Genomic DNA, 21,613 nt, shown 5'->3' on the forward strand with positions numbered 1-21,613 from the left:
ACCCAACCTCGACCGCCCGCCACATCCGGCGCGCGAGCAAATCGGATATCAGCCCCTCGCGCCTGCGCCGATTCAAACGGGTAACGGCCGCCTGTCGGAATCGCCCTCTCTCTCCCCGGATTATTTAAAGAGAAATACAGAAGAAGTAGGCCGCCCTAGGATTAAACGTTTGTTTGTTTAGTTTAATCGTTCCCCTCCTTCAAGACGGGTCGAAATTCCCCGTAGCCGGGCGGCAGGCCGCTCTGATTGACATAACTTCCTCTAATCGCAGGTGAGATTCCGGGAAGGCTGACCAATCCACAATCGGCTCGGTCGACGCTTGTCTCTGATTGGTGAATATCCGTGCCCGGCTGGTTCAGCGTCCGGACGGCTCTGTAAAGCACCAAACAAACGTTCCCTCTCCCCACCACGGGAACGGAATTACGCGCACAGTATGAGCCAAGGCCGGCGAGATTTTGTGGTGCACTAGCAATGGGGCTACCTCTTATCTGGATTCGGTTAACATCTGGTCCAGAGAAATGTCTTAATGTCTCTGAACAGTTCCATTCGGCTTAATCAGTCTTTGCCAGCGTTTATTATTTTTCTTATTCATGTTTAGGGGCAGCACTTATTGTCCAACCCTGATCCCAGAGCACAGTTAAGAGTGTGGGTCACGTGTAGGCCAGTGTGGGTAAGGATGGCAGAAATTCCTTCCCTAAATTAGTGAACCAAATGGGCTTTTAAAACAAGTTACATGGTCACCATTACAGCAGCTTTTAAAAACAAAATCCAGATATTTATTAAATTTAATTTTCACAATCTGCCGCAGTGGGATTAAGCCCTTGTCCCCAGAATATTAACCTGGGGTTCTGGATTATTACCACAGGCTCCACCCTTCTTGCACAGCCATTCTTCATCTAGGCCTACCAACATTTCCTGCTATTGGAGATAATGGGAACTGCAGATGCTGGAGAATTCCAAGATAAATGTGAGGCTGGATGAACACAGCAGGCCAAGCAGCATCTCAGGAGCACAAAAGCTGACGTTTCGGGCCTAGACCCTTCATCAGAGAGCTCTCTGATGAAGGGTCTAGGCCTGAAACGTCAGCTTTTGTGCTCCTGAGATGCTGCTTGGCCTGCTGTGTTCATCCAGCCTCACATTTGATTATCTTGGAATTTCCTAGTATTGCTTTTGTCTCACATGCATCTACTTTGCTTTAAATGGAGCTATAGAACATAGAACAGTACAGCACAGAACAGGCCCTTCAGCCCACAATGTTGTGCCGACCATTGATCCTCATGTATGCACCCTCAAATTTCTGTGACCATATACATGTCCAGCAGTCTCTTAAATGACCCCAATGACCTTGCTTCCACAACTGCTGCTGGCAACGCATTCCATGCTCTCACAACTCTCTGCGTAAAGAACCTGCCTCTGACATCCCCTCTATACTTTCCACCAACCAGCTTAAAACTATGACCCCTCGTGCTAGCCATTTCTGCCCTGGGAAATAGTCTCTGGCTATCAACTCTATCTATGCCTCTCATTATCTTGTATACCTCAATTAGGTCCCCTCTCCTCCTCCTTTTCTCCAATGAAAAGAGACCGAGCTCAGTCAACCTCTCTTCATAAGATAAGCCCTCCAGTCCAGGCAGCATCCTGGTAAACCTCCTCTGAACCCTCTCCAAAGCATCCACATCTTTCCTATAATAGGGCGCCCAGAACTGGACGCAGTATTCCAAGTGCGGTCTAACCAAAGTTTTATAGAGCTGCAACAAGATCTCACGACTCTTAAACTCAATCCCCCTGTTAATGAAAGCCAAAACACCATATGCTTTCTTAACAACCCTGTCCACTTGGGAGGCCATTTTAAGGGATCTATGTATCTGCACACCAAGATCCCTCTGTTCCTCCACGCTGCCAAGAATCCTATCCTTAATCCTGTACTCAGCTTTCAAATTCGACCTTCCAAAATGCATCACCTCGCATTTATCCAGGTTGAACTCCATCTGCCACCTCTCAGCCCATCTCTGCATCCTGTCAATGTCCCGCTGCAGCCTACAACAGCCTTCTACACTGTCAACGACACCTCCGACCTTTGTGTCGTCTGCAAATATACTACTAATCACCTTTTGAATTGAGCTCCACATTATGATCACTCTTTAGGTAAAGATTTTTCTGAATTTCTCACCTGATTTAGTAGTGACTATTATATGGTCCTGGGGAGTGTTGCCAAAGAGACCTTGGACTGCAGGTTCATAGTTCCTTGAAAGAGGATCACAGGTACACAGGATTAGTGAAGGCAGTGTTTGGTACACTTGCCTTTATTGGTAAGTGCCTCAAGAATAGGAGTTGGGAGGACATGTTGCAGCTGAACAGGACATTGATTACATTACTTTTGGAATACTGCATTCAGTTCTGGTCCCCCTGTGATAGGAACCATGATAAACTTGAAAGGGTTCAGAAAAGACATTCAAGGATGTTGCCAGGGTTGGATGATTTGAGCTAGAGAGAGAGACTGGATAGGTGGGACTATTTTCCCTGGAAGTTCTGAGGCTGAGTGTGACCTTATTAGAAGTTTAAAAAAAATCATGTGGGGCAATGGATAGGTTAAATGGTCATGGTCTTTTCTGCAGAGTAGGGGAGTCCAAAACTGGAGGGCATAGGTTTAAGGTGAGAGGGGAAAGCTTTAAAAGGGGCCGAAGGGGCAACTTTTTCCACACAGAAGGTGGTGAATGTATGGAATGTGCTGCCAGAGGATGTGATGGAGGCGGGTACAATTTCAACATTTAAAAGGCATCTAGATGGGTACGTGAATAGGAATGGTTTAGAGGACTATGGCCAAATGCTGAAAAATGGGACTAGATTAATTAAGGATTTCTGGTCAGCATAGACGAGTTGGACCAAAAGGTCTGTTTCTGTGCTGTACACCTCTACGAATCTATGATTACTGACTGAACCAAGGATGTTACTTCAGTGAAAATGTAGGCGAGGGTTCCTGGCCTCAAAGGCCTGAATAGCTTATTCCCGCTGCTAATTCTGACATACTCTCAAGAGCAGCAAGTAAGTGCAAAGTGTTGAAGAAACTGGAAAGAGAAATGGAGTTCATGTTTTGAGTTGTATATGATATGAAATTAATAATTTTAAATCTGAGTTTGACAAGTTGTGCTATCTGAAGTTAATTGTTAAAGGATAGAAAGCCAAAGTGTGTATATGGAATTAGATCACAGTTTAAGCCTGTTCTGTCATCATGGCTAAAGAGCTTAAAGAGCAAAATCAACTATTTCTGCAATGGATGTAAAGTACTTTGAGATGAGCCGAGTTGGAGAAAGGCACCCTATAAATACAAGATTTTCTTTTTGTTTGGCCCCCAGAATAAAGATCATCCTCAATATTCACTAGTACTTTACTTAATAAAGCACCACAAAATTGTTCCATTTCAAATTTGTTATGCCATGTTTACTGAGTTGATATAACAACAGTGCTCTTATTAGTTCCTTTCTTTAAAGATTTTATTTAGATACTGAAGTCACAATTCTCAAACTCACGTTTGCCATTTATATTACCTAAATTCCAAAGTATCCAAGTCTCAATTATACACCTACACACAATTCATATAATCTTGCATATAAAAAGCAATATGCTCTTGCACTTTAATCAATTATTCAATCATTAATCTTTCCAGTTACCATGCACTGAATTGAGGTCATACCAGAGCAACAGAAAATTTAACAGAGAAGGTGTGAATCATTCACACAGAGGACTTCTAAACAGTAGGTAAATAACTTCAGTAACCATGTGCATAGCTTGCAACAGCTCATCTTCACAGTGAAAAGTGTCTCTCTCAGACTCAAAATATCCAGACAACAGGATTTCTGCTTCTGATGCAAACTAATATTAAACAAGTGCCAAGTTCAGATTAGTTATTAATATCTCATCAAGATTGACATAATAATTTTGTGCATTTTCAGGTTGATGTGAATTCCAAAGTGTTAAAAACAAATCGCTATCACTTGAAGCGTACCAGTTATATTTCAAAGCAACATTTCTGTGAGCTTCATGCACTGCGTAGTTTGCTCATACATTCATTCCTAGTCTCCATGTATGAGACTTGTCTTTCTCAAAAAAAAAGACTATACAACAGCATGAGAAACAAAAATGCTGTAAACAATCTGCAGGTCTGGCAGCATCTGTGGATACAGAAATGAAGTCAATGCTTCAGGATGACCAGCCTAAAAAAATGTTGAGTCAGTTTCTCTCTACACAAATGTTGCCTGAATGCTCCCATTTTCTGTCATTATTTTTTGATTTCCAGTAGTCGTTTGCTTTTGTTTAAGTGACTAGCAATTTCTTTGGATTTTTGACCTTGGCAATAGACTGCCCAAGAGCAAACTCATTACCAGCCGTGGCTCGTAGGAATACCACATGCCTTAAATATAAAAACTACTTTGTAGGAGCTGCTTGGCCATCTCTGCCTTTTGACTGGAGTTAGCCTTTTAAAGCAGGATAGCAATTTAACCAGCATTGTGGCCAGACTATTATCTTTGACTGATAGAACATTTACAACTCTTGCAGTATCTTAGACACTGTCAAAATGTTTGCATATTCTGGAAAACTGCAAGAGTCACTGGAGAGTGTGTCACCTAACTAGATTGCTATGTTCTCTTGTCACCTGTGTTCAATTTTATATTTTCCTGAAATTATAAAATGGATGTTCCCTGTTGCATAGGCTAGCACACAGGCCCTTTGATATCATATCTAGCGTTATTGGCAATGGAGTCATTTTAATATTTGGTCACACCATATTCAATTTCAAGTTGCGCAGTCTTTGGGAGCAGGCTCAGGTATAACAATGGGCTCTCACTTACTGCCAGTGTACACTACTGTCTAAGTGAGGACTGTTCTTGGTTCTCAAAATGTTCATACCACTGAAGATCCAGTGCATGAACATGACAGACACTATTTAAATTCTAACACTGTTAGAAGGAATTGGAAAGGATATTTTATGGGTGAATTTAAATCAGGATGCCAAATGTCCAAGTCTAAACAGGCAAGTGCAATAATACAGGAGCTTGTGTCTTACTGCACATTACAGCCCAGGATCACACGAACAAAGATAATTGAGGGTAAGAATTAGTCTCAAGATGACAAAGATTGAGTTTTAAGGTACTTTTTAAATACTGTACTCACTGTAAAATAAACCAAAGTCCTTAAATATTGCACTGAATTCTACAGGAACATATATCAACGAGGTGAGCAATACTCTAAGTGCATACTCAGGGAAATTTTACATTGAATTTAATTTATCCCCATACAAACTGGAGAAAACATACAGCCATATTATTTCAAGTGATCCCTTAAAATATAAAAACAGAACCGTCACTATACATTCTCTATTCCATCAACTGATTACAAATATTTATAAGGAAATTGAACCAAAAATCTTCAAACTTAATTCTTAGGCACATTATTTAACAATCAGACAATAGATACTTGAAACAGACAAAAAAAATTAGATTCATCTACAGTAGCGATTAACTCTCCAGTATCCCGAATAGGGGGTGCAGTATGGGGCAATAAAGAAAATAGCTCACTCCCAAAATAGGAATAACCCATACTATATCTCAAGTATTTTTGATCGAGAATCAAACATCGTAAAACCAGCGGACCAGATGATAACGAACTGTGAAAGCAAAAGCACTTCCAGTGACCTGGATGATAGAGTTGAGAAGAAAATTGCAAGGTTAAAAGCACAGAACAAGCAAAATATTTAAATTGAGTTGTCTCCCTGAATCTTTTGCCAAGTTGAACAAATATAAAATGCGTCTAATTCTACAAATTTAGTCCAATTGGTGCCACAGTTTAAATTTAGCAATTTAAAATAATAGTAACTAATATCAAGAGGTAGCCATTCAGCCCTATCATCTGCTTCACCATTTGATAAAATCATGGCTGATCTAGTTGTGGTCTCAACATCACTTTCCAATCTCCCTTCACCTCATTACCACAGCCTCCCTTTTCCATCGAAAGTCAATGAAACTCTGCCTTGAATAAATATATTCAAATGACCCTTTCTCCGCTGAAGTGGAGAATTCTATCAACTAATGATGCACAGAGAAAGAAATGTCACCCCATCTTGTCCTAAAAGAGACAATTTATTCTTAAACTGCGTCCTCCACTGTTAACTGGTACCAAGCCATAGACAGAAAACAAAACTCTCAATCTAAGGGTCACAAACATCAAACATAAAAACAATTTCTTGCAAATTTCACAAATATGTGCATTCAGTGCAATAATTTTCTACCTAGAATTTGGATGATCTGCTCAGAAAGACTGCAAATTTAGCCAAAATGATCGTTATGCAGGGGGGTTTGCACATTGTTCTTTATTTGCAGAATAAATCACTAAAATAAAATTGTAACTCTGCCTTAAATAAAAATTACCAGCATAGCATGCTCTTATTTGCACCCTGAACTGATTACTCAGGCATCGTGGTAGTATGGTAAACATCTCTTATGTCAGATAAATAATTTTTGCCAGTTTATTGAGGGTGCTGGTTAAAACAATGTTTGGTGATACAGCAAACTTTATAATCCTGCATAAGGCTGATTTCTACCCTGATGTCCTGGAGCCAATTATACTTCTAAAAATCTCTGCTCCACTTACTGACTAGCTGTGGGGAATAGGACGTAATGGGCTTTGTTCAGGATAACAGGTCACAAGATTTACCTTTGGTGAATTTGGCAAAGCCACGTTTAACCATTTACAAATAAACATAAGGAACTACAGCAAAATTGTCAGAAACCAATAATGCCTCCCAAAGCAACTTTGTCTCCAAAGCAACAACTAACACTTTAAAACATCTTTCATCTGTTGGTTAAATGAAATTGGTGCGAAGTTTCTGCTGCTTGTAGCAACTCTCACCTGGATGAGCAGAAGTATAATGGTCAGGGTTCTCTCATGTGTCGGGCCAATCAGCTTTATTACAAAGTTAAGTAGAGTGAGATTGTTGCACTCTGTGTACTCGTCGTTTTCTCCAATTCCACGTTTCACATCTGCCAGCTGGAATTTGTCAGCCACCTACAAAAAACAGTGTTAGCATTCTTTACCAAATTGAAGCCTTCGCTGCTTCCCAGCTTATTTTAAAGAAAGATTTCCCTCCACATGATCTTGGTCTGATGATCTCTGTGACTGGCTCATGAGGTGAGATTAGCTGGTAGTCCCATTGAGAAAGGCACCCGGTGTTGATTTGTCTCATTTTCAGCAAACATAACTTTCGCTCATTTAGGAAGTACAGTTTTATTTATTCCTCAGATTGTAATTTTAAATATTGATCATAAACAACCAAATCACTGTACTGCAAACAACATGAATTAGACTTTCTAAAAGCAAATAGATTTACAGCTTTAGGTCTAAATTATTCAATAAAAGTATCCACAAAAAACAGAAACCTGGCAGGGGTGTATAGATAATAGTACAATAAAATTAATTAAAGTAAGTTGTTGCTATCACTACAAAATCTGTAACCAGCAGTCGCAACATCAGGAGGAGGAAAATGACGGGCTAGACTAAAAGAAAATGAGACTGTATTTCTATGATACCCCAGCTTCTTAATATGCCACAAAGTGCTACACAGACAATAATGTTTATAATTTAAAATGTTTTAAGTCCTTAATATAGGAAATGCATGTAGCAAACTCCCACAAGAACTTGATAATTGCCAGATAATCTGCTTTAGTGATGTTGCTTGAGAGGTAAACATTGACAAGACAGCTGGAAAACTCAAATCAAAATAAAATGCAGTGAACATAAATACTCTGAAATAAAACAGAAACTGGTGGAGCAGCACAGCAGGTTTGGCAGCATCTGTGGAGGAAGAAGCAGCATTAACATTTCAAGCCCATTCACAGGGTGATGTCAGAGTTGAAACGTCAACTGTTTTTCTCCATGGATGCTGCCAAACCTGCCGAGACTCTCCAGCACGCTGTTTTTAGAAGAGATTGTTCCCCTACTTTTCTGCATCTCTCTCATCCAAGTGAATGGGAAGAAAGGACATCTGTTAAATGCCTCATTGGAAAAATAATACTTCTGATTGTTGTATTCTCTCAGTGCTGCCCTGGAGTGTCAACCTCAATTTTTATATTAACGTAATTGGACATCATTCCGACAGAGACACAGGTGCTACCAATGAGTAAAATTTGCCACTTTAACTCAACAGGAACTTATATTTATACCGAACCTCGTCGTATCTGAAACGCTGCATTTCACATAGCATTAGCATATCACTTCAGACTCTTGTTATTGTTAAATACATAATGGTGGCATGTGTAGAAGGCGGTTCCATTTCATTTTCAGTATTTTGTTCTTTGAATGCAGAAGATTTCAGGAAGGTGTGATCACTACGTTCGAATAACATGATTTCAGAAGTGACAATGGGTTTTATTTCACACCATCAAGACTTGAATTTGCTACAAGGAAATACATTTAGTTCTAAACAAAAGTTGCAAACAAACTAAATGGCATACATAATACAAAGTTGGCTGCAGGCAACCTGGCAACAGAGTCGTGTTTCCATTCCAAATTTGGTGTTGTATTTTCTTACAAGAAAACCTGTTTAGTTTACTTACTCCCAGCATGGCGCTATAACCTTGTTCAGATCATAACGATAAATTCAGTTACAAGACATTCCACCCAACAAAGGCCACAGAAAACACTGCAGTTAATAAAACAATTACCCTTAATATGAAATCTCCAAGTCTAGGCAGATCCTTAGTTTTGAATCTTGAGTAACTCATGCCCAGTTTTCCAGTACGAGGATCTAACCTGGGTGTGAAAGCAGCAAAAGAAAGTAAAATATGATTAATACGTTGCTTTCCACCACCTATTACACATTCTGTACATGTAATACAAAGTCTATTTGTAGACATATTTACACAATATCTAAGACAACTTCATGGTTAAATGTGAAAGAAGCAAATTGGAATTCCTTCACATCCCATCCTCCCAAGTTTCAATATTTAAAAGGTTAATATTAGATACTGACAATGCATTTGAAAACATTTTGTGCTCCTTCAAAATGGTATCTCAGTGGCCTTAACGTGCTTCATTATAATTAGTTGGTTGACAAAGGTTCACCAACAGGTCGCACATTTGTTCCCTCCATCAGAAATAGCATGCTTCCTGGAAGAGAGTCTCACTCCTGTTCTTACAAATGTACATCTGGGACGTAAATGTGGATGTACCTCGGTAGTCTGTGTCGTGGGCATGGAACAATACGGAAGAGCTGAGGTACCGAGTAGAGAAAGTTGAGCACCTGAGGGATGAAGAACAGCATCATGGTCTTACTGAAGTGGCCAAGGATCCCAACCACTGCGAATGTCATTCCCGCAAAGTAACAGAAAGTGTCGCCCACAAAGGCATTAGAAGGATACCTGCAGCACATGAAGGAATATGGGTCAAAACAGCTTTCATTGAATAGAATCATAGAATTCTGACTGTGTGGAAGCAGGCCATTTGGCCAATCAAGTCCACACCAGCCGTCCGAAGAGCATCCAACCTAGATCCACCCTCCAGACTATCCCTTTTCCCGTGACTAATCTACCTAGCCTGAACATCCCTGGACACCATGGGCAATTTAGCATGGTCAATGCACCTAACCTGCACATCTTTGGACTGTGAGAGGAAACCAGAGCACCTGGAGGAAACCCATGCAAGCACGGGAACAGTGTGCAAACACAGACTGTCGCCCGAGGGTGGAATTGAACCCAGGTCCCTGGTGCTGTGAGACAGCAGCGCTAACCACTGAGCCACAGTGCCACCAACAAACTATGACATGTCTCCAAACTTCCAGCATAAAGAGTAAATCACAGTGGAAAAAGGGAATTCGATTGTCTGTTCCCCCTCTGTTCTGACGCTGCATACAAGCGTGATCCCACATTCAGTTTCTTTTTAAAGGTAGTTTCCCTTTCTTTTGCTACAGTTTCTGGCTTTTTCAAACGGATATGAAGGCATGGCATGACAGTCCATTCAGTTGGACCTTCTTTGCACTTAGCAATTGGAAAAGGAAGTTTTAAAAATGTATCCTTTCACAGGATGCGGCAGGTTGCTCTATGTAGAAATAGTATAACTATTCTTCAGGTACTTGAATTTTCAAAAGGCTTTCGATAAAGCTCCAAAGAGGTTAGTTAACAAGATTACAGTACGTGAGATAGGGGTAATGGCACGGGTTGCTTAATGATCGGGAGAATAAATAGGTCATTTTCAGGGTGACAGGCTGTGACTAGTACATTCATTGGTGCTTAGGACCTAGCTGTTCACAATCTGATATCAATGATTTGGGTTCGAGGACTTGAATGATCTAGGTTCCGAGCTTGACGAGTATACTTAAGTAATTAAATTGGGGATCTCCAAGATTACTGCAATACCTGGAGAAGCATCCTCACATGGAAGTGCTTGAATAGATGCCTTGTAAGTAGTGTATATTCAAATAGAGCAGATAGTCAGCAAATATTCTTCCCACTTGGGACTGGAATAGCTAGTTTCATGTAAAACAAATATGACATACAATGACAATCAAACTGCTTTACAGATTTGTAGGGAGTCCAAAAAGGCCTTAAACAGAAGTTAATTTCTAATAAATCTGTACAGAATTGAAGAGCAACTTCTTTACTCAGTGTGGTTAAGAATGTGAAGCTCAATCATGTGGAGGTGGCTGAGACAAATAAGCATCTTTAAGGTGAAGCTAGCAAATTACACAAAACAAAAGGCTAGACAGATATGCAGGTAAAGTTGGATGAGATAGACTTGGGGGGAAATTCTGTAGTGCATGAACACCAGCACTGACCAGTTGGTCCAAATTGCCTGATTTTGTGCTGTAACACTTACATTTTGAATCAATTTTACAACATCAAAATAAACTTAAAAGAATTAAATTCTACCCGATTTGTTTTATTGGTCACAAGCTACAATCTATTTGCAAATGGTTGCTGCCTTCCTGTTCCCTTTTGAACATTGTTTGTTTGATGCATATTTTACTTATTGAGTAGGGAGAAGGCCTAATCCAAGAAATGCACAGGAAAAAGAAAACATCAGTGTAAACATGATTGTTGTCTAATGTGCACTTTCTGAGTTGATACTTGCAAGGATTGGGTGCATCTGTACCTCATGTTAATTGTGTGAAGTGAAACAACAGTAATGTAATAAGTTATCATACCAGTTATGGTACAGCAGTCCTAAAGTGGTGAAGAAAAATGGTATCATGAAGTACAAGGAGAATATGTGGTCATCTTTGTAGTCACCTAAAAGGGGAGAAAAAAATTAATATTTACTCCATACGCAAGAGAGAATACCATTAACCAGAGCAATTGTAATCTCTTGGTTTAATCCTTCCATATAAGTTTTCCTTCATTTATTCTCAATACCAATTTACAGCTAAAAGATGTGGCTTTTCTGACACTGAGAAGAAAAGCAAAAGTCCATCCATTTGGTTTCCAAAACAAAGCAATTTGTAGCAACCACCGAAACCCCGAGGCCATTCGGCCCCTCTAGTCTGTTCCATCAACTGGTGTTGAGATGTGTTTCCAAGGGTGCCCCAACCAAATGGATACTCTCATGTGAACATTTGTTGACAGGTTATTTTGCATTAGGTGGCCTGACCCAATGATATCCTGATTATCTGCTAATTATTACACTGCTGTTTATCACATTGGCTCCAGCATTTCCTACATTCCAACAGTGACCACACTTCAGAAGTACTTCATTGCTAGTTAAACTTTGGGAGTCTGAGGTTATTAAAAAGGTGCTATGTAAATTCACAAATTCTTTCACAGCAATGCTCCCCGTCCCAATTTTGACTTCCTCAGCCATTTCTTCTTCCTTAGTTAGGAGCTCTTGACCTTGGTCTGATTCCTTATCATGATCCCTATACAGTTTGGCCCATGCTGGGCAAAGATTCTCGAATCACCATGCTGTCATCTTACTTGAACTCCCTTCTTTAATCCCTCCATCTTGCTTTTTCTCAGTCTTTTTTAAAATGTCTTCTCAAAATTTTTCTCTTCATTATTTTTCTTCAGGCCTCCGAGCTTCACTGTGGCCTCACTTTACACAGACTTGCATTCCTCATCACTGCTAGCAGATTGCAACCAAGAGAGACATTCAAATTTTTCCCTCCCTGACTTCAGGTGGCTAAGACCAACTGTCTGACCTATAGCACCACCCAGGCTAGGATTGGCCAAGAATACAATCACAGGTCAAATTTTTGGTAGTTAATTCCACTGACTTTTGTGCTCAGCTGGAGTCAAATGGTAAAAGAATGAGCTTGGTGTTCACACAATGTTTTCTAAAACATCGTTTTGATCAGCTAAAGAGTTTAATATAAAATGAACTATCTTTTTACGCTTTAGCTGTTGTTAGGTAGGGAAGGGGTCTACAGTGAGACTGACATTTTTGATGTGCAACTTCATAAATTAAAGACTGAGAAGAGAAGAAATTTCTTCTGTCAGAGGATTGGCTGTCTTTGGAACTCCTTGCCACAGAGCACTGCGGGGACAGAGTCCTTTCGTACATTTAAGACTGAGAAAGCTAAATTCTTGATCGGCAAGCGAAATCAAGGTTTACAGGGAAAGTGGGGGAAGTGAACTTGAGGAATGTTGAATCTGCCATGATTCTACTGAATGGTGGAGCAGGCTCAAGGTGCCAAACTACCTACTTCTGTTCCTATTAAAAGTTTGTATTTATATGTTTTGCCTTTTTAAAGAATACTAAGTCAGAATGCGACTGTGAAAATTCAATTTAAACTCTAAAATAGAAAACACTGCAAAAATTCCAGTAGGTCTAGTAGCATCTGGACAGATAAAAACCGTTTCAGTCATATTGATGATCTTTAGATAGAAAATTTAAAGTGTAGAGTCAAAGAGTCACATAGTTCAATTCCCAAATGGCTCAAGTCACCAATAGGGTCCCACTTTCTCGCCCCTTGCTGAGGTTTGGTGACCCACAGGTTAAACCACTACCAATTCTCTCTCCCTAATAAGAGAACAGCCAACACAGATAGACCCCATAATGTCTGCACTGGTCATCAAGCAATTATTTACTCTAATCCTATATTCCAGCACTTAGCCTGTAGCCTGCTGTTTGGCGTTTCAGATGCTCATCTAAATACTTCTACAATGCCTTGAGGGTTCCTGCCTCAACCTCCTTTTAGGCAGTGAGTTCCAGATACACACCAGCTTCTGGGTGGAAAAAACATCCTCAAATTGTCTCTAAACCTCCTGATCCTTACCTATAGATTTTTTTTGCTCTCAAGCGCAAAGAATGTTAGTGCAAGGGAATGCAGCAGTGTCCCTTGTTGTCTCTATTTCAACAAAGACCTTCAAGCTAGGTACACAGTCTGCATGGCCAGCTATTTGGCTGCAACTCAAAACAGCATCCAGGGTTAATGTTTCACCCTCACCTTTTTTAGGTATTATCTAAAACATGTCTTTTACAACTCCATAAGGCAGCTAGTAGCTACAGTTCAACCTATGATGGGAACAGCAGTAGGCCATTCAGCCCCTCAAGCCTGTTCCGCCATTCAATGAGATCACGGTCAATCTGTGGCCCAATCCCTTAAAATCTTTGCTTAACAAAACAAAATCCCTCAAATTTAAAACTAACAACTGATCCTGCATTAATTGTCTTTTGCAGAAGAGCTCCAAACATTTAACACCCTTTGTTGCAGAAATGCTTCCTAACATCTCTCCTGAACAGTCTAGCCCTAATGCTCAGACTACGCTCCTTAGTTCTTGACACTCTGACCTTTATCACCCTGTCTTTTCCTCTTCATATCTAGAAGATTTCAAAAAGGGATAGAAAAAGGCTTCATATTTTTTTTTATTCTGTGAATCATCAATGCATCTACATTTTATATCTAGTTGATAGGTTCACTTAAAATCTTGGGTGTTAGGATATTTTAAATCCTGAATCAATTCTTCCAAATTATTACTGGAAAATGATGGGCCATGTTTTCACATAAGCTGAACCTATGAGGATAGGGGCAAAGTGTCATGGTATTTTCAAAACAATCAACTGGAGTCAGGAAAATAACACAAGCCCCAAACAAAGTAAAATGAAAATGTCCCACCTTCGAGAACATGAGGCTAAAGCATCTAAACTCTACATTTCGGTTAACTTACCATTTAACTCGACTAAATTGAAAACAATGATGGACGTGGCAATCACTAGAGACTGTCCAGCCTCAATGCCATTGATGCCAGCAAGAATGTTGATAGCATTTGTACAGAACACTGCCAGCATTCCCATATATGCATAATACAGGATTCCTGAAAGGGAATAACAAATATAAAGATGGATATTTACACAGGAATTTATTTGGGATGTCCAATCGAGAAAGAATCCATTTGATCTGTTATTTAATCTACTGACCTTCAAAAAACTGAAGTTTACAACATTGCTTTACACCAAGAATAGCTTAATTCTCAATTAAAACAGATCTAAAACATGCATAATGCTAGTTATCTTATGCTAAGAATTATTTCTAGCTGCTCCTTGATAGAAAACAAAGACTGGCTGCCGACCATTTCTCATGGCTATATTACTGCACACCCAAATGCGATATCAGCAAAACTAGCAAACAAAAATCAGAACAGAAACCTCTCAATGTAGGTTACAAATCCTCATCAATCTGCCTGCTCATGACTTCCCGATTAAGATTACTACAGAATCATTTAGTTCAACTGGTGGATGGCTGGTTTGTGATGCAAAGTGATGCCAAACAACAGTGTCATTTCCTGCACTGATTGAAATCATCATGAAGGACCCTCCCTCTAAACCTCTCCCTTCACCTCAGGTGTGGTGACCTTTCGGTTAAACCATCACCGGTCATCTAATATCTTTCAAATTGTTTGGTAGGACTATTGGGATTTTACCTTTGAGATTACTGTCCTCTAACTATGTGCTAGATTCACAATTCACTGTTCCATCCTCCCATGGCAGTTTGCCCCCAATGAGTTGACATCGCAGTGGTCCTTAACACATGAATTTTAACCTCGATTTATAATGCCAATGTTCATTATATATGTCCAACTATATATGACCAGCCTAACTCAGTCTGAGTTCAATATTGCCTGCTTACAAGAAGGAAACACATTGGCTTGTCAATGCATAACATTTTGTAAAGTTGCCGCACTAAATCCATGTTGTCACGAATATAAAATTAACCAGAGTGGAATCCTGGTAACACTAGAAAATGCTAAAGACCAGTCTTCTAGAAATATTTTCTCACAAACATCAGACAGAATAAAGATCAAAGTGATCTGTAAATTCCTGAACAGCAGCTATGGTATGCAACTAGCAGATGGGAGACTCCAAGCTTCAGAACTTACCCAAGTCTAAATGGAGACCCAAAAGAAAGCGAAATGGCTTTGGTACCACAATCATGGTATTGCCAAAGTTGGTAAAATACACCATGAGAAGGGGCAGGGATGCCATGGTCGGCAGTAGCAACTTGTGTCTCCATTGCAAGTTCAAGACGTCATCTGCAAACCCCAGGAATATCATGCAGCAGATGGCAAGGAGTGCCCCAATCAGCTGTACAAACTGAAAGCACAAATTCAAATAAAATCAACATTTTTAGCAACAACTTCACATTTTGTCTCTCTTTTTCCTGTGGGTCACAGCATAAACTTCTGTGAAGTGCCAGTTTCAGTTCACCTTGCTACCGCCAGATGTTCAGGAAGACTGCTAAGAGGTACATTATAGCAATTTAGACACCATGTCTCTGTCGTCTGAGTTTCATTCTACACCATCTGGACACCTGACTGTGGGGTGTTGTAAGAGGTGTGGCCTCATATCCTCCCATGAGGCCCCACTTTAAGGCACTTTAAGTAAAATATGTCTGTTCCACATGTAGAGCCTTTGTCTCAGGAAAGTTTACATTTTGTCTGCTATTTATTGAGACCATTGTAAAACTAAACACTTATGACAATTTTGCTTGTTGGGGCAGGCAGGTGAAAAATATTATTTTCCCTAACAGCAAATGTATTTATGTACCATATATTTATGTATTTATACACTATCCCCAATGAGGAACACAGAACTGTCATCAGATAAAATGTGACACAAAACTACATAAAAACAATACAAAGATAGGTGACCAAAAGCTTAATGAAAAGATTACTGTAAACTTGTTTTAGACTGAGAAGAAAACTTTTTCTCAACAACAGCCTTGAATTATCATCCCCTAAGCCTGTAGGTATATGGAATAACAAAACAATTATGGAACATTCCAGATGCATCACAAGAGCATGAAAAAACAAATAAGACCATAAGACAATAAGACGTAGGAACAGAATTTAGGCCATTTAGCCTGTCGAGTCTGCTCCGCCATGGCTGATAAGTTCCTCAAACCTATTCTTCTGTTTTCTCCCCGTGACCCTTGATCCCCTTGATAATCAAAAACCTATCTATCTCAGTCTTAAATGTACTCAATGACCTGAGCCACATTCAGAGATATTAGATCTGATGACCAGTAGCTTTGTTCAACAGGGAGGCTTCAGGAAGTGTCTTCAAGGAGGAAAGTGAGGTGGAGGGGCTTAGAGATGGAGTTCCTCTAGCCCAACATCAGAGATGTGGAAGCACAAAACTGTCAGGTTAAAGGAACTGGTTCGCAGTGTAACTGCTGGGAGATGAAGCACAGGAGATGATGGATTGTCGAAGGTTCACAAATGAAGCATACCCACTTCCATGTTATTGAAACAGCAAGGATTACTGATGGCATTATTATACATACAAGCTTTGGGAAAACATGGCAATTGCTTCAAGGTCATAATGAAGCACATGCATTGTATTGCGGCTTTTTATGACCACGGCAGACTCAAAGTACTTTACAGTCAATGAGGTATTTGCTTGAAGTGTATCTTTTTTGTAATCTTTAAGGTTATATGGTGGCATTATGATTGTGGGATTCATCAATAGTGTTCTATTACATTTGTAATGCAAATGATCAGACTAGAATAACACTACTCAGTCTCTCTGCCGTTTGAGCAGTCTCTAGGCGATCACACATGAATTTCAGATGTTGGTCACCCAGTATTGCTCTTAAAGCAAGCAAGGTACAGGGTAACATTGAGTTAGGAACAGCATACTGAAAACTTGCTTAGGGATATGACAGTAGTCCATCCAAACAAAAATATTTTGACACAGAAGCAGATAACTTACCACATCATGAGGAAAGCTACTACATTGCTCCTTCACCCAGCAGTGCAGAAAAGGAACAGGGATGAAACAGAAAAGAATGATGAGGAATACAACACCGCTGATTACTCCTTGGGATTCTGGGCTACAAGACAAATAAGCAAAAAAATTTAACAGGAACGCAATCGAATAGAAGTCACCCTTCAACAAACAGTTTTGAACAGAGGCATCCAAGCACGAGTTCAAATTTTATAGAATGAACAGGCTGACTACGTCATTGAGAAGCAAGTTTATAGCATTCTGCTTAGTGAAATATTACAACGTTTGTTTCCTTTGATACCACTGCCTGGTTTATTAACCCAAAAAATCCTAATGCCTCCTGTGGTGTGAGAAGTTATCAGTACATCAGTGACATTAGCCAGTGGAGAGTGTCAACTGTGGCTTGTCAACAGCACCAATACATTAGAATTTGAAAGTCGTGGGGTCAAATCCCACTTTGGACAGCTGAGGACATAATCTCTGCCAAGATTCAAGTGCAGTACTGAGTGAGTGCCGCACTGTCGAAGGTGCCATCATTCCAGTGAGTCATTAAATTGGGTCCAGTTTACTTTCTCAGGAGCATACAAAAGATCTCACAGCACTGTTGTGAAGAAGAGCAAGAGAGTTCTCTCTGGTGCATAGAGTAATAATTTATCTCCACACACTAAAAAAAATTACACCAGTGAATACACTTGAGAAGTGTTTTATTGGTGACCAGCATTTTTGACCATCTCAAGATCATGGAAGTCAATGAATGCAAGTTCTTCCTTTCTACTGGCATCAGGACAAACTGACATCCTCTGGTTTTCGTTACATATAACACTGCATATCAATATTGACAAATTTAGAGAGGGACGGGAAGAGTACGAAATACAGATGGTTAGTTAACTTGGCTGGATGGTTAGTAATATGGATCAGAGCAACACCAGGAGGGAGCTCAATTCCCATCCTGGCAGAGGTAGACCCAGGACACACCACCTTGCTCTGGCTCATTGTAAAATTACAATACAAAGTGATTCAGCAATCCTCAAATTGAGGATGCTACTTAATAGCAGTCAGGCACAAAATTGTGCTATCTTTCTTACATTTGGTATTATAATTGACGAGATTTGTCTAGAAGTGTAATTTTAAGCAATCAGATATCTGGAAAGACAAAATTTACAGCACCCAAACAACAGGGAATTTCTGACCATATTGAATCAGACTGTGATTAACTACCATAGAAATTCAACTTTTACATGAGTACGTAGGACCAAGCTTTTAGTTAAAATGGAGAGGGTTGGCTTTTACACAAGTAAAATCTTTGGAGGGTTGAAATCTAGCCTCATCTATTGTCGTGCTAATGCACAGTTGCCTCAGAGACTGATCCTACCAAACCGTAATTACTTTGGCTAGAAGTGGGAATGAAATTGACCAATATTCAAGTTCATGCAGTATATTAAAGTGGTCTCAGCTTGACAATTATTTCACTCACTGTGAACTCTTTGAAGTATCTGCTGGTCATGAAAAGCATGATATAAATGAAAGCTAACTTATCCAATGAGGTACTAATTACTCAAAGATCAGCACCTTTGGAGGTTCCAGTAGTTCACTAGAAAATTCCAAAGCAACCCCTCTACTAGAACTTAGTCAAGGGGGAAGATTTCAAGAGGACAGTGGGAAACATTTTAGGGATGTCCTCAAAGCATCATTGAAAAGGTCAATGAAACATGCCTATAGAATCATAGATGACCTGAGCCTATGATCAGCCTGAATATAGGTTTATCCAGGACAGTACCAAACACATTGAAACTTCATTGAGGTGGTTTTGGAGGTCAGATGGACTGCACAAACCTTCAAATAACCCATCTCACCAACCTATCAATCAACACAATATAACAATGATCACATGCATGATTTATCCACAATCTCAAAACCCATCAAACCGACTTGATGGCAAGTCATCCTCAACCCAGAGGGACTGCCTATGAAGGAGACAGTGATATGAATGGGAGTATTTCTTTCTTTCTTAATTCTCTTGGCATGGACACCCTCTGAGTGTTATACCAGCCATGCTGGTGCCAAGTGATGCCCCACTAGTACACAGAAGGCATAGTGACACCAGCTCCTGCGCCAGTCAAGTCTCTCCCAGTTCAGACACTTGGCCATGACATAATGCACTCTGGTGCCAATTATTACTGTTCATGGTTGGCATGGTCATGTCCTCCCCCAAGCTGCGCTCCCCATTCCCTCCCCAACCCACGCTACATTAACCTCCCCAGACTGCCCTCGGCTCCCCACCTTATTCTCAGTCTCCCCATCTTCCATCAACCTCCTCAGGGTCTCCTCCACCCCCTCCCCAGCGTCCCACCTCCTCCCAACCCCACCCTTCCACCAGAGTCCCACCCCACCACCAGGATCTTCTCACCTCCCCACCACTCATCAAGGGTGTATTCCCACCCCAATCCCCAACTCCTCCAGGGTCTTCTCCTCCTTCCCCTCCGCCCACCCCACTCCTCCGGAGTCTCCTCTGCCCCCACCCCCAAAGTTTACTCACATTTGCTGTTTGGAGGTTTTGTTTAGGTCAATCCCATAGAGTCTGGCGGCGATGAAGTGCCCCTTGAAGGCGGGGATGAGGATGAGAGTGGCCAGGAAGCCCAGAAACGAGCAGCTCAGGTTGATGAGCAGGGGCAGCGTGGGCAAGGCCGACATCTAAAGGGCGGGGGAAACAAAACAATAACGAAATAAAATGGGGCAAACGGAATAAAACGTGTTCCTACAGTACGAAAAAACCTGGTGTGTGAAGGTGACATTCGCACACAGTGCGGATAAAATAGGTGTCACCGTATAAAAAGGCAGCGGTCTGCCTGTTTCATTCCACCCTGAGTCCGGCACCGAGTCCGCAATCAAGCCCGAGGGCGGACTATGCCCCAGCAAAAGACTGCGCCTGCGTTTCCAATCACGCACGCGCACTCACAGCCCGCGACGCACAGCATCCCGGGAGTTGTAGTCCCCTCCCTCCAACTCGTGGTGAGTTGGACCATTTCTGAACTGAACAAAAACAGAAGTTGCTGGAAAAACTCAGCTGGTCTGGCAGCATCTGTGAAGAAAAGTCAGAGCTAACTGCTCTGATTTCTCTCTCTCATTTGATTTGACTTATTATTGTCACATGTATCAAGATACAGTAAAAGGTATAGTTTTGCATGCTAATCAGGCAAACCATACCTTACCTAAGTACTCCAAGGTAATAGAACAGATGCAGAATCTAGTGTTTCAGCTATAGTGAAGGTGCAGAGAAATATCAACTCCAAAATGTAGTAGGTCCATTCATAAGTCTGATAAGAGCGGGGAATTTTGGGAGATAGTAGGAACTGCAGATGCCGGACAATCTGAGATAACAAGGTGTAGAGCTGGATGAACACAGCAGGCCAAGCAGCATCAGAGGAGCAGGAAAGCTGATGTTTCGGGACTAGATTCTTCTTCACAAAAAGGGTCTACACCCGAAATGTCAGCCTGCCTGCTCCTCTGATGCTGCTTGGCCTGCTGTGTTCATCCAGCTCGACACCTTGTTACCTTAAATCTGTTGGTATGTGTTTTTAATCTGTTACATCTTCTGCCCAATGGAAGAGAGTGGAAGACAGTGTAAAAAGGGTGGGAGGAGTTTTTCATTGCGTTTGCTGCTTTTCTGAGGCAGTGGGAAGTGTAGATGGAGTCAATGAATAGCAGGCTGGTTTGCATGACGTACTGAGCTGTCTTCACAACTCTAATTTCTTGGGGTCTTGGGAAAAGCAGTGTCATACCAAGCTACGATGCATCAGGGTCGGGTGCTTTCTATGGTGCATCTATGAAGATTAACAAAAGACAAGTTTTGAGAAGATTTGTAGCTCAGGTTGAGGTTCTGGACGTGAGTTTGCTCGCTGAGCTGGAAGGTTAGTTTTCAGACGTTTCGTCACTTTTTTTTATTTGAAAAAATATACTTTATTCATAAGATGTACAAAAAATAAAACATATTTACACCTACCCAGTCATGCAAGCCGCTCTGGGTTACCCAGGGGGTACGTACACCAACTAAAGGAGAAAAGAACAAAAGAAGAAAAAAAAACAAAGCAAAGAAAATAACCCAGAGTCGTCCTCCCGCACAGTCCCCGTTGGCCCCCTGACCAGTTGGGGAAGGCGTCAGCTGGGTCCAGTTACCAGATAGGGCCCTTTTTTCCATTCTGGATAAGGGGTTTCACACAGTGGTCTTTCCCCACCGAGCCTTCGCAGCGGCTGCCCCAAGCTTTAGCGCGTCCCTCAGCACATAGTCCTGGACCTTGGAGTGCACCAGTCTGCAACACTCGGTCAGGGTCAGTTCTTTCAGCTGGCAGACCAGCAAGTTGCGGGCAGACCAAAGAGCGTCTTTCACCCCGTTGATGGTCCTCCAGGT

At 41.0% G+C, this 21,613-nt stretch overlaps 1 protein-coding gene across 1 annotated transcript; it reads right to left on the reverse strand.

Annotated features, from left to right (window-relative positions):
• Nucleotides 1–3,446: 3,446 nt before the first annotated feature.
• On the reverse strand, nt 3,447–20,121 carry dpagt1 (dolichyl-phosphate (UDP-N-acetylglucosamine) N-acetylglucosaminephosphotransferase 1 (GlcNAc-1-P transferase)). The gene is made up of 9 exons (XM_048562111.2): nt 19,745–20,121; nt 17,194–17,314; nt 15,360–15,573; nt 14,151–14,297; nt 11,192–11,276; nt 9,222–9,410; nt 8,715–8,802; nt 6,904–7,059; nt 3,447–5,690 (listed from the first exon to the last, which is right to left on the reverse strand). Exons 1-9 carry the CDS (start codon nt 19,897–19,899, stop codon nt 5,625–5,627), a joined length of 1,221 nt encoding a protein of 406 aa, XP_048418068.1. The 5' UTR covers nt 19,900–20,121; the 3' UTR covers nt 3,447–5,624.
• Nucleotides 20,122–21,613: the final 1,492 nt, after the last annotated feature.

This window comes from Stegostoma tigrinum, chromosome 32 (genome assembly GCF_030684315.1).
Source record: "Stegostoma tigrinum isolate sSteTig4 chromosome 32, sSteTig4.hap1, whole genome shotgun sequence".
Classification (NCBI taxonomy): Eukaryota; Metazoa; Chordata; class Chondrichthyes; order Orectolobiformes; family Stegostomatidae; genus Stegostoma; species Stegostoma tigrinum.

What these genes read in the sequence shown, in the direction of transcription:
- dpagt1 (XM_048562111.2), bottom strand. Translation starts at nt 19,899, where the DNA reads ATGTCGGCCTTGCCCACGCTGCCCCTGCTCATCAACCTGAGCTGCTCG. An exon ending in GGGTCTCCATTTAGACTTGG is followed by an intron (nt 14,298 to 15,359) that starts GTAAGTTCTGAA and finishes ATTCCCTTTCAG; the next exon opens with GAATCCTGTATTATGCATAT. An exon ending in CCACGACACAGACTACCGAG is followed by an intron (nt 8,803 to 9,221) that starts GTACATCCACAT and finishes TTTCACACCCAG; the next exon opens with GTTAGATCCTCGTACTGGAA.